The sequence below is a fragment of the Capricornis sumatraensis genome, chromosome 22, assembly GCF_032405125.1.
Source record: "Capricornis sumatraensis isolate serow.1 chromosome 22, serow.2, whole genome shotgun sequence".
NCBI lineage: Eukaryota > Metazoa > Chordata > Mammalia > Artiodactyla > Bovidae > Capricornis > Capricornis sumatraensis.
In genome coordinates, this window is record NC_091090.1 from 31,697,401 (window position 1) to 31,710,584 (window position 13,184).

At 49.0% G+C, this 13,184-nt stretch overlaps 1 protein-coding gene across 1 annotated transcript; it reads left to right on the forward strand.

Moving 5' to 3' along the window:
* The first annotated feature begins 626 nt into the window (after positions 1-626).
* Positions 627-1,676, forward strand: PSORS1C2 (psoriasis susceptibility 1 candidate 2). Its single transcript, XM_068961132.1, has 2 exons — positions 627-678; positions 1,321-1,676. The coding sequence occupies exons 1-2, from the start codon at positions 627-629 to the stop codon at positions 1,674-1,676; spliced, it is 408 nt and encodes a 135-aa protein (XP_068817233.1).
* Positions 1,677-13,184: the final 11,508 nt, after the last annotated feature.

A 13,184-nucleotide genomic window follows, 5' to 3' on the forward strand; every position in this document is an offset into this window, starting at 1 on the left:
CTACTCGGGAGGCCCCCTTCATCATGCCTGGAGAAGGTGTATGCTGGGGAGTGCAAATTCCAGGAAGAACTGAGCCCCAAGAGAGGGTTCACCCTGGGGTGGGTGGAGGAGGCTCGGTTTACCAGCTGAGATGGCCCTGGCTGTGTCCCAGGTGTTCAAGAGAGCACCCCCGCCCATCCTCTCCCTCCTTGTCCCCCCAGTTGCCCGCCCTCTGCCCCGCATCCTGCCTCTCAGCCCCTGTAATTACACTGCTTCCCCACGCATGCTTGCTGCCATTCCTTGGCTTCCGGGGACCTCGAAGGATGAGAGGTAGGAGTCCCTGTTATTAGGGTTCGCTGAAGGGGGACATGAAAACAAGGGTGGGGTGAGCAAGGTCTAGGTCATCGATAGAGCCTGGGTGGCTGGGTCCTGAGCTGAGGGCCGCCGCCATCAGCGGTTACACACCAGCCGTGGCCTTCCAGACGGGTCTGACCAGTCAGGTCGGGATGCAGTTCCTTGTGTGACAGGGCCGGCCCCTCCCCAGAGATCAGCCTCCACCACTCCCTCCTCCCCTATAAAGCCTCTTAGGGCTCCCAGACTCCCAGACTCAGGTGACCCCTGACTTTGGGGGCCAGGAGATAGCCAAGATGCTCAACTGGAAACTCCTGGGGATCTTGGTCCTTTGCCTGTTTGCTGGAGGTGAGCTGGGAACAGAGGCTCGGAGTATGATTTGGGGTGATGTGGGACAGTCAGGATGAGGCGAGGCTGAGATGGATGCGTAAGGACAGGGAGATTCTAGAAGATCCTGGGAGATGCATGTGAGGGGAAGAGTTAAGGGGATGGAGGTGATGTGAGTAGGTTCATTTTAGCACAGAATAAACTGCTGGTTTGGCTTTAGCTCCATGTGGCGATTTAGATCAGCATTCAGGGGTGCAGGCAAGTGTTCATCAGAGCTGGGGTCTCTGTTACGGGGGAGAAGGTTATTGTAGAGATGGGGTCTGGGTGCTACATGGGGCCTGGGTATAGATAGTTTTGGACCTCAGACATGTATAGGGGTCCTGCCAGTGGTGTGTCCCAAACAGGGTTGGATGGAGTTTATAGTGGGGGAAGGGAGGTCATGTCAGTTTAAAGTTGGTTCAGTCAGTAGTTCAGGACAGGGTTTCATATCATTTTAAGATCATGTTGGTATTCTGCTAATGTGTGGAGAGTTACTTTTGAGTTTTGTGTGTAGAATCAGCTCAGGCCATGGTCCATCACAGAGAGGTGATGCTCCTGGGGTCCTAGCTGCTGGGAGAGGGGGGACCCTCACAACCTCTTACCTTCCTTCTTCTTCCTCTACAGGCATCTCAGGCAGTGGAGACCACCCTTCCCCCTCATCCAGAGAGATCTCAGAGGAGGAGGGCCCTCCACCATTGCCTCAGGGCCCCCCAATCCCTGGTGACCCCTGGCCAGGGGCACCCCCTCTCTTTGAGGATCCTCCACCTCCAGGCCCCAGTCGTCCTTGGAGAGACCTGCCTGATTCTGGAGTCTGGCCTCCTGAACCCCCTAGAACTGATCCCCCTCAACCTCCTCGGCCTGACGACCCCTGGCCCGCAGGACCCCAGCCTCCAGAAAACCCCTGGCCACCTGCCCCTGAGGTGGACCACAGATCTCACGAGGAGCCAGACCTTGACCCACCCGGGGAGGAGTACAGATAACGGCCCCCAGAGGCATCCTGGACCTCTGCTCTCAAACCCGTTTCTACCCTTCTGACTCCCCTTGAATTCTCCCCAATTTAGCGTTGACTCCTTCATTCCTTTCCTCATTCCTTCAGTTTTATTCTGAAGATGTTGTGCATATTTTCTGTCCCCTCTTGAGATCGGTATTTAAGCCCCACTTTCCCTCTCCCTTTTTCTCTGACAGCAGAACATCCCTACCTCCACCTCCCAGCTCCTCTTCCCCACCCCTGGAACTCAGGAGCAGGGCTGGCAGCACTATGTTCTCTCTGCTGCCACCTGGTGGCCAACCACTGGGAACTGTCAGGAGCCGATGATGCTTCCATGAAATGGAAAAATAAAATACCATAATTTCTTAATTTTGACTCTAGGTTGCTTCTTTGCCAATGAGCAGGTCTTTGAATGTTCAGATGCACTTGTCACAGGCACAAACCTACAGAGATCTGGAAGTCATCTGAGTTCCTGTCTTGCCCATATGCATAAGGATGGGGACTCAGCAGGAGGAAGGTTGGAAATGCAACTATCAAGAGTAACAAGGAAATTCAGACCCATTCTGAGTTCCCTATTTTGGAGAATGAGAAACCAAGTTAAGTCTCTCTTTAATTAGCTGACGGTTTGCCTACTCTGAGTGAACATGATAACTCTCCATGGGCTTTCATGGGCAGGACCAGGTTTTAATGAGGATCAATTTCCACAAACGTATGTGTTCCTTCCTAAAATGAATTTTCTTGAGAACTGTGTTTTCCATCTGCCTCTATTAACTGTTCTCCCACTAGACAGAGGAAGGCTGAGCTCTCTCAACCACTGTGAACTGGACCACAGTGCCCTTTCTGGAGCTGGTAAATGAAGTCAATGGAAAACAAGAACCAGCCCTTTCCATCTCATTAAGAGATGTGTTTTCAGTAAAATTTACTTTTTTGTTTAATCACTGTCAATATTTGTTCAGTTCAGTTCAGTTACTGAGTTGTGTCCAGCTCTTTGCAACCCCACGGACTGCAGCAAGCCAACTTCCAGAGCTTGCTCAAACTCATGTCCATTGAATTGATGATGCCATCCAGTCATCTCATCCTCTGTCATCCCCTTCTCCTCCAGCCTTCAATCTTTCCCAGCATCAGGGTCTTTTCCAATGAGTCAGTTCTTCGCATCATGTGGCCAGAGTACCAGAGTTTCAGCTTCAGCATCAGTCCGTCCAATGAATATTCAGGACTGATTTCCTTTAGGATTGACTGGTTTGATCTCCTTGCTGTCCAAGGGACTCTCAAGAGTCTTCTCCAACACCACAGTTCAAAAGCATCAATTCTTTGGTGCTCAGCTTTCTTTAGAGTCCAAATCTCACATCCATACATGACCACTGGAAAAACTATGGCTTTGACTAGTCAGACCTTTGTCAGCAGAGTAATGTCTCTGCTTATTAATATGCTGTCTATGTTGGTCATAGCTTTTCTTCCAAGGAGGAAGAGTCTTTTAATTTCATAAAAATTGTTGTAGTTTTGATCAGTTGCATCTGTTAATAATTGTAATTTTAAATCCAGGACAGAGTAATTGTTTTTAATACTTATAGTCTTATGGTCACACAAAGTAAATTTAAATTTATGTACATATTTTTGTTAGAGATATACAATAAAAGACTTTCCCCAAATACACTAAAATACAAAAAAAGTGATGCAATGGAGAAAAAAATATAGGGAAATGAAATGGGAAGAGGAACTAGAAAGACAAATGAGGTAAATTTGCTGACTGGCTAATGAATTTGTTCACTTATGTAAAGGGTGTTAATGAACATGAAAGGGCTCTGTGTTATATTCCATCCACTAGATTTAAAAGAGTGATATGACTTTCTAAATATATAAGTATTTACAATTCCCCAGAAAGTGTGTCCTTTCAAGTATTTAAACTTAAGATTAAAAATCTTAGTTGTTGACTTTAAAATGTGTAAAGGGTACATAGTTTCCCCAAATTCTTTCAGAGTGTATCTGAGCAGGAAAGCTGGAAGGGGTGGGGCCTAGAGATCCCAATGGCCTAGAGTCAGTCAAGTGGCTGGCTGTGTGGGATTGAAGAGGGGCTGAGAGAAATGAGGGCCCCCTGGCTTTAAAATCCACCCCCTAGGACTCAGTTTGCTTATGTGATAACTCCCATCAAAACCTACATGTGATTGATTTGAAAAACAAAACAAAACCAAACAACAAAAGACCATCTAAATTGAGAATTTGGAAATAATCTTAAAACTGGTAAGAACAGTAGAGGTTGAGTGTGTAATTTAATAAGCTTCCAAGTAGACTAGATTCAATCATTACCTAATACTCTCAATATATCCTCCAATGTTAGGTGCCACATGGTAATACAAGGAATAAAAATATACAGTTCCCACTCTCAGGAAGCCAAAATCAGGGGAGACAGAATCTACGTGCAAAGTTAAATAACAATGTCACAGACTGTAAGGGTGCACTAACTTCATAACTACATGAGTAAACATCACAGTAAAAAGCCTTGGCAGTAAACGCCATGAGTTCAGAAGAGAGTCGCCCTGGAGCAGCTGGAGTAGTCAGGGGAGGCTTCCAGGAGGAGGCCCCGAGCGGGGCGCGGCAGGAAGGCCTGGTGCCAGAAGGGACGACCCGCCAGGAAGGGGCGGACGCGGGAGCAGGCGCGGAAGCTCGGGGCTCGCAGCCCCACGCCCACTCGCTCCAGGCCCCGCCCTGAGCCTCTGCCCGTGTGCGTGCTGTTTCCGCGGCCTGGAATAGTCCTCCTCTCCGCACCGAGGCGCGTTTATCTTCCGCGACGCCTCTCCCGCGCTGCTCCCCACCCTCACCAGCTAAGTCATGCGGTGCAGGTGTGCCTGGAACGGATCTCAGGGGGCAGTGTTTATTGCCAGCTCCCCTCCCCTCCCAGGCTCTGAGGCCCTTGGGCAGAGACTGTTCCGCGCATTCCTTCTCGGCCCGTTTTGGTGCCTACTGCAGTGCGCTGTCACCGTCAGCAGCCCACTGTGCCTGGAAACCTTTCTCCCCGACATCGTTCGCTCTCCCACCCCGCAGCCCTTAATGGATGACAGACAAACACAGGGGTATCAGTACTCTAGTCTTCTGAGCCCAGGTCGCCCCCCGTCAGGCTTCGCTTGGTTCCACGCAGTTGCTTGGCCTTCTTCCCTTCCTGGCCCCACTTTCCCACTCCCTTTCCCTCCTCCTCACCCTTATAACTTTGCTTTATTTTTTGGCTGAGCAGCCAGTCCTGTGGGATCTTATTTCCCCCACCTAGGATGGAACCTAGCAAGGGGATCCAACCAGTCCATCCTAAAGGAAATCAGTCCTGAATCTTCATTGGAAGGACTGATACTGAAGCTGAAACTCCAATACTCTGGCCACCTGATGCGAAGAGCTGACTCATTGGAAAAGACCCTGATGCTGGGAAAGATTGAGGGCAGGAGGAGAAGGGGACGATAGAGAATGAGATGATTGGATGGCATCACCGACTCGATGGACATGAGTTTGAGCCAGCTCTGGGAATTGGTGACAGACAGGGAGGCCTGGCATGCTGCAGTCCATGGGGCTGCAAAGAGTCGAACCTGTGCCCCTTACAGTGAAAGCGGGGAGTCTTAACTACTGGACCACCAGGAAGTCCCCATAACTGTTCAATAAATCCCTTTTACTTGAATTTTTGTTTTAGGATTTGCTTCTGGGACATCGGACCTGAGACACTAAGTAAGGTTTGCTACAAATCCTTGCAGCTACTTTTTACTGCACATGTGCAGTAGGGGCACTGTTCCCCGAGGCTACAGATTAAGCTCTCACTTAATTTGCACAATAACTCTGTTGTTATCACCATTTCTCAGAAGAGAGAAACAAAGGCCCAGAGAGGTACAGTGACTCATGCAAAGTCACACTGTGGTGGTGGGGGGGGCGGGTTGGGGGAAATGGCAAAACTGGGATTTGAACTGAGGTCTGTCCTGATTTTATCCCATCTCTTTTGTCATCTGTCTAACTCCCTGGGACTGCATGAACACTTAATATATTGTATTAGTCAGGGTTCTCCACAGAAACAAAACCAATAGAATACACATGTGAAGTGAAAGTTGCTCAGCTGCATCTGACTCTTTGTGACCCCGTGGACTGTAGCCCGCCAGGTTCCTCTCTCTACAGAATTCTCTAGGCAAGAATACCGGAGTGGATTGCCATTTCCTTCTCCAGAGGATCTTCCCGACACAGGGATCTTCCCTGGGGGATTGAACTCAGGTCTCCTGCAACAGGGAGATTTACTATAGGAATTGTCTCTTCAGATTATGAAGGCTGAGAACGCCCATGATCCGCCGTCTGCAAGCTGGAGAACCAGGAGAGCCAGTGGAGCAATTTAATCCCAGTCTGAAGGCCTGAGAACCAGGGGAGCCAATGGTTTTAAGTCCCAGTATGAGTGCAGAGGCCCAGGAATCAAGGGGTTGATGGGGGTAAATCCCAGTCTGAGTCCAAAGACCAAGAACCAGATGCCTGAGGGCAGGAGAAGATGGGAGTCCTGCTCAGAGAGCAGAGTTGCCCTTCCTCCTGCTTTTTGTTCTATTCTGCCCTTAGATGGATGCCCACCCACACTGGTGAGGGCAATCCTCTTTACTCAGTCTACTGACTCAAAGGCTAATGTCTTCCAGAAACACCCTCACAGATACACCTGAACTGTAAGGTTTCATCAGGTGTCTGGGCATTCTTTAGCCAAGTCAAAAAAAATTTTTTTCAAATATATTGATTTAGCTGCCAGGTCTTAGTTGCACCCCATGTGGGACCTAGTTCCCTGACCAGGGATCGAACCTGGAGTTCCTGTGTTGGGAGTGCAGAGTCTTTAGCCACTGGACCACTGAGGAAGTCCTCTGGCCTAGTCAAACTGACACATAAAATTATATCATCAGATACATGTTTTATGAATGGCTGAATTCATTAGTGAGTGGAGAGTAGATGAAAATGGTGAATGCGTGTGTACATATATATTTATATATATATAAATTTCTTTTTCCTGGCTGGCTGCACCATGCGGCTTATGGGATCTCAGTTCCTCAACCAGGAATTGAGCCCAGCCTTGGCAGTGAAAGCTCAGAATCCTAACCACTGGGCCACCAGGGAACTGCCAGAGTGAAGGCTTTATAGCCTGGAGAGGAGGGCGAAGCTGTGGGCCAGGTAGGTTGAGGGGAATTAGAGAAGGTCTCGGTGCCCGGCTCAGGAGCTCATATCTGAAAGCCTTTCTCCTCGGATAGAACTGTGTTCTTTGTAGGGAAGTGCACATACCTGGCTGGTGTATGGTGGCAGGAAGGTATGGAATGGAAGGGAAGGAGGAAGTCTGGACCCCTCAAACTGACTCTCAGCAACTTCCCAAGCCAGTGTAGTGAAGTTCATTGGGAATGGAAAGAGAAAAGCATTCTTAAAACCGAGAAAGTGAGTGGAAAAACCGAGTCCCTGGAAAGGATCTCAGGCGCTTTACATCATTTCCACATGTTGGTTTCCATGTCTTTCTCACCTCGTTAAGTGTGAGCTTCTCGAGGGCAAGGATTGCGTCTGGTCTGTCTTTGTATGCCTTACTTTTCTCCTAGTACTTGGCCCACGAGATGTTCATAAAGCAAATTATTAGCCCATTTCACAGATGAAGAAACTGCTGCCGACAGAGGTGGCTCACCTTCCAAGACAACACATGTGCTAAAGTCAACACTGGATGTGGCCTCCAAACCAAATTTTCCTCATTTGACCCAACAGGTGGATGAGTGGGAGAATGAAGGGAAAGCAAGAAGGAATTGGGGATTGTAATTCCTGTCACTAGGCAGCAGATATTGTCACCTAAAAATGCTGTGTTTATTAGCTGGGAGGAGGCCTGAGTGGGACTGGATGGTACGGAATATTAACACAGGGGAACCCATTGTGCCAGCTTATCCATTCAAATTAGACAATGCTGATTCTTCCCCACCTGCCTTGGCTGACCTCACCCAGGAGTGAATGCAGTGGGGACACTATTACATCTTATGTCAACATGGAGTCATAGAACTAAATAATAGAAGAGGATCAGAAAATCAGGGAACAATGGCTCAGTACCTTGGACATGCCAGGTAGTCAGTAAATGCTTAGCCAATGAGAGAAAAGAAACTGGAATTAGTATCATGGTATAATCTAATTATAGAAGTTGAGTTACCTTGAGAAGCACTGGGCACAGCCCTCAGCCTTTGGGCAGACAAATGATGTCTTTGGACTAGACAGGAGAAATGGCTGTGTGTTCTTCTTTGAAGATCTCTAGGCTTGGAAATGCCCAACTATTCATTTGTTTATCCATTTGCCCATATCAGTTCAGTTCAGTTGCTGAGTCGTGTCTGACTCTTTGCAACCCCATGGACCGCAGCATGGCAGGCCTCCCTGTCCATCACCAACTCCCGGAGTTCACTCAGACTCACGTCCATCAAGTCGGTGATGCCATCCAACCCTCTCATCCTCTGTCGTCCCCTTCTCCTCCTGCCCTCAATCTTTCCCAGCATCAGGGTCTTTTCCAATGAGTCATATAATGGTTATTTATTGACCACGTACTGTGTGAGGTGCTAGGTGATGGTAACAATCCCAAGAAGCTTCAGTCGTCCCTGCCTTCAAGGAGCTCTGTGTCTCAAGAGGAAACTGAGATGTAAACCATGACAATAAAATGTGATAAAAGTTAAGTTAGTAAGGTACGAGCCCAGGAGGGAAGTTCTAACTCCTCTGCCAATTTCATGTTTCACTCATTTGATTGAAGACTTGTTTTGATATAGTTCTCCAGGTGGCTCAGTGTAAAGAATCCATCTGCCAATGCAGGAAACACAGAAGACGTGGGTTCGATCCCTGAGTTGGGAAGAGGAGGAAATGGCAACCAGCTCCAGTATTCTTGCCTGGAGAATCCCCATGGACAGAGGAGCCTGGTGGGCTACAGACCACAGGGCTGCAGAGAGTTGGACACAGCTAAGCACATTCTTCCTCCTCCTAAGCTTTCTTGCTGTGCATTTATCCCTTTAGTCTTTAAATAAATGCCCACCAGGTGTCTGGTTCAAGTAACTTGTTAGAAAGAAAGAAAGAAAGAAAGTGAGGGCGCTCAGTCATGTCCGACTCTTTGTGATCCCGTGAACTGTAGCCTACCAGGCTCCTGTGTCCATGGGATTTTCCAGGCAAGAGTACTAGAGTAGGTTGTCATTTCCTTCTTCAGGGGATCTTCCCAACCCAGGGATCGAACCCAGGTGTCCCACGTTGCAATAACTTGTTGAATTAAACCAAATCCACCTCCCAAGTTTCTTCCAGCTAATATCCTTTTCTTTTATGGCATAACCTCAACTCCTGTGATGGAGGTAAACAGGACAGTGTAGTGGTGAGAGCACCGTGTTGTGATCTGATTCGTTGTTCCTATTCTGCCATATGATCTCTGCATGGCACTTGGATGCAACTTTAGGGGATTTCTTTCAGTTCAGTTCAGTCAGTCGCTCAGTCGTGTCCGACTCTTTGAGACCCCATGAATTGCAGCACGCCAGGCCTCCCTGTCCATCACCAACTCCCGGAGTTCACTCAGATTCACATCCATCGAGTCAGTGATGCCATCCAGCCATCTCATCCTCTGTCGTCCCCTTCTCCTCCTGCCCCCAATCCCTCCCAGCATCAGAGTCTTTTCCAATGAGTCAACTCTTCACAAGAGGTGGCCAAAGTACTGGAGTTTCAGCTTTAGCATCATTCCTTCAAAAGAAATCCCAGGGCTGATCTCCCTCAGAATGGACTGGTTGGATCTCCTTGCAGTCCAAGGGACTCTCAAGAGTCTTCTCTAACAACACAGTTCAAAAGCATCAATTCTTCGGCGCTCAGCCTTCTTCACAGTCCAACTCTCACATCCATCCATGACCACAGGAAAAACCATAGCCTTGACTAGACAGACCTTAGTGGGCAAAGTAATGTCTCTGCTTTTGAATATGCTATCTAGGTTGGTCATAACTTTCCTTCCAAGGAGTAAGCGTCTTTTAATTTCATGGCTGCAATCACCATCGGCAGTGATTTTGGAGACCCCCAAAATGAAGTCTGACACTGTTTCCACTGTTTCTCCATCTATTTCCCATGAAGGGATGGGACCAGATGCCATGATCTTTGTTTTCTGAATGTTGAGCTTTAAGCCAACTTTTTCACTCTCCTCTTTCACTTTCATCAAGAGGCTGTTGAGTTCCTCTTCACTTTCTGCTATAAGGGTGGTGTCATCTGCATATCTGAGCTTATTGATATTTCTCCCAGCAATCTTGATTCCAGCTTGTGTTTCTTCCAGTCCAGCGTTTCTCATGATATACTCTGCATAGAAGTTAAATAAGCAAGGTGACAATGTACAGCCTTGACGTACTCTTTTTCCTATTTGGAACCAGTCTGTTGTTTCACGTTCTGTTCTAACTGTTGCTTCCTGACCTGCATACAGATTTCTCAAGAGGCAGGTCAGGTGGTCTGGTGTTCCCATCTCTCTCAGAATTTTCCACAGTTTATTGTGATCCACACAGTCAAAGGCTTTGGCATAGTCAATAAAGCAGAAATAGATGTTTTTCTGGAACTCTCTTGCTTTTTCCATGATCCAGCGGATGTTGGCAATTTGATCTCTGGTTCCTCTGCCTTTTCTAAAACCAGCTTGAACATCAGAAAGTTCATCTGTAAATTTCCACACAAGGCTGAGAGCCTCAATTCCTCCTTTGTGGTGTCCCACAGTCTGCCACTGGAGGGCAGCATAGAGACTACTCCAAGGTGTTTCCCTCCAGAGTCTTCCTTGCTCTTACTTGAACATCAACCACTCCGCCCGCCTCCATCAGGCCCCACTAATGCCCTTAGTCGCCAAGGTGAGTCCTTTAAGGTGAGTCAGGCACATGAGGTGAAATGAGGCAGGCACGGGGGCCTTCAGGAAAATTCAGGCCAGGATGCTTGCGCTAGGGGTCCACACCTTCATTATCTATTTCTCTCATTATGAACTGAGTTTCCTGCATGAGCCAAGCAGTGCTCTGGAGCTGTGGAAACAGTAGTGAATCAGAAAGGAGGGTCCTGCCCTCACGAGGCTTACCTCCTAGTGGGGGAAGTGAACAATGAGCAGATCATACAGGATGTATGTGATAGGAAACCATGTCCTGAGAAGAGCTATGGAGAAAAAGAAGGCAGAGGAAGCACATAGAGGATGATGGTCCCTGAGTGTGGGGATGGGGATGAGGGAGTACAATTTTAAATAGAAAAGCCAGAGGGGGCTTCTGAGGAGGTGGCACAGAGGACCGAATGAAATGAGAAGACACTGCCAGGTCATGTAAATATCCGGGTAGAAGAGGAAAAACTAGCTTGGTGCTAAGTACAGGCTACAGCATCAGGATTCCAGGTAAAGTCCCCAGCTTCTGGTAGTAGCCGTCATCTTAACACTCTGAGCTTGTGCCTGCAGCTGCAAAGGATAAACGATAACCTTTGTCTCCTAGGAGCATGGAGAGAATTAAGATAAATCCGGCACGTCCAGATGCTGGTGACGAGCTGATTGTTACACCCCATCAGGGAGGAGTCGGTGTCCTTCTCTGGTTCTAGTCCTGGGGCCCCAAGAACAGAGCTGGACACGGGATGCCAGCCTCTCCAACGGGATTCAGTGTTTCCTGCTGTGCTAACCTGCATCTGCGGGTGATACTTCAGGCTCCAGAGGCACATTGCGGGGGAAGAGATGCTCCCTGCCCGCGAGGAGCTCTCAGCGTGAGACACTGAGGCCGGCGGGAAGGAGGAGGGAACAGCGGCCCCTGCAGATCCCACCCCGGAAACTCCAAGGGCCACACCCTGCCTAGACGTCCCTCTGACACGATCCTTCAGCGTCACCCGAATACACACTCAGGTTGCGCCGAGGTCCCCTCTCTCACCCTCTCCTGCTGGAGCCAGAGGGAGCTGGTTCTCTAATTCTGGGTGACCAATAGCAATAAAATGCATGAGTGGCAACAGTGGAAAGAATGACTGTTTAATAGCTGAGCATAATGAGTGGACGATGAGCCCTGGTTTCCCTAGCGCTTGCTCCACAGAACAGAGAAGAGGAAAAATATTGTTATTACTCCAAGAGCTAATCACAGCCTCCACATTCACCTCCTCACAAGACAGGAGGGCCAGTGGCCAAATCAGATGTGGCTTAAACAGAGCTGTGAAGTCTCGGACTCAAGGAGCATGACCATCGCTCAGCTGACTCCCTGATTCGTGCAGGAGGGCAGGAGGAGGAAGGGGAAAGAATGGGGCTGGGGGACAGATAGCCTGGTGGGCAGAGCACCCACCTGCCAAGTTCTTCCTCTATGGGATTCACTGGCTGAAGTTCTGGCTCTGACCCCGGCCCTCACTCCCATGTCCCTGCTCTGGTACTCGGGTCTCTTGAAGAGCGGAGCTGCCAGGAGGGTGAGAACAGGGCCGAGAGGAGCGAAAGGGGATGCCAACTTGCTGACCAGGCCAAGTTCCAGAAGATCAGTCTTAATGGAGAGAGTGATGGACTGGGTTGCCGAGGGGAGAAGGGAGGGTGTGGCTGAGTAGGGATCACATTGTGGAATATATATATATATATATATGTATATGTATATAGTATTTATTTATTTGGCTGCATCTGATCTTAGTTGTGGATTCAAACTCTTAGTTACCACATGTGGGATCTAGTTTCCTGACCAGGGATCAAATCTGGCCCCCCGGAATTGGGAGCAAGCAGTCTTAGCCACTGGACCACTGAGGAATCCCCCATGGAATGTATTTTGAAGACCACTCTCCAGGGCAGTGATTCTCACATTATGTAGGGGTGAGCTCCCCTGAATCACCTAGGGGATTTTCTGACAGAGCACTGCCTACCCCACCCCAGCATCAGATGAATCCTTGTTCAGGGGGAAATCCCAGGACTTCCTCCTCAGGGCCACGTGAGCTCTGCTCTCTGTTAATGGAAGTGTGCTGTGTCCCGCAGGAGAAAAAGCTCATCCAGGGGAGAGAAGAGAGTCTCAAGGGGACCAGTCACTCACGAGGAATGAGGGCGGGACAGACAGGCCCACGAGACAGCACGGCTGAGTGGCTCTGTGTCAGAGCCAAGTTCAAGTCCTCCACAGCTGGAGGAAGGGTGTTGGAGAAACTGCAGGGGAGGAGCATGGCTTTGGAGCAAAGGCGGGGAGAGCCCACAGGCACCGGAGCCCAGAGCGGCCCCCTGGCCTCTCCTCCTCTCCCCGCTGGCCTCTCCTCCTCTCCCCGCTGGCCTCTCCTCCTCTCCCCGCTGGCCTCTCCTCCTCTCCCTGCCATGGAATAACCTCCTCTTTCAGGCCTTTTCTCTTCCTATCTAAAAAAATATATATTTTTTTATTTGATCTTTGTTGCGGCACTCAAGCTTCTTAGTTGCAGCATGTGGGATTTAGTTCCCCGACCAGGGATCGAACCCGGGCCTCCTACATCGGGAGCACAGAGTCTTAGCCAAAAGGCCACCAGGAAAGTCCCCTATTTTTTTTTTTTTCTCACTCCTTTTCCCTCTCTAGCGTAAGCCTTA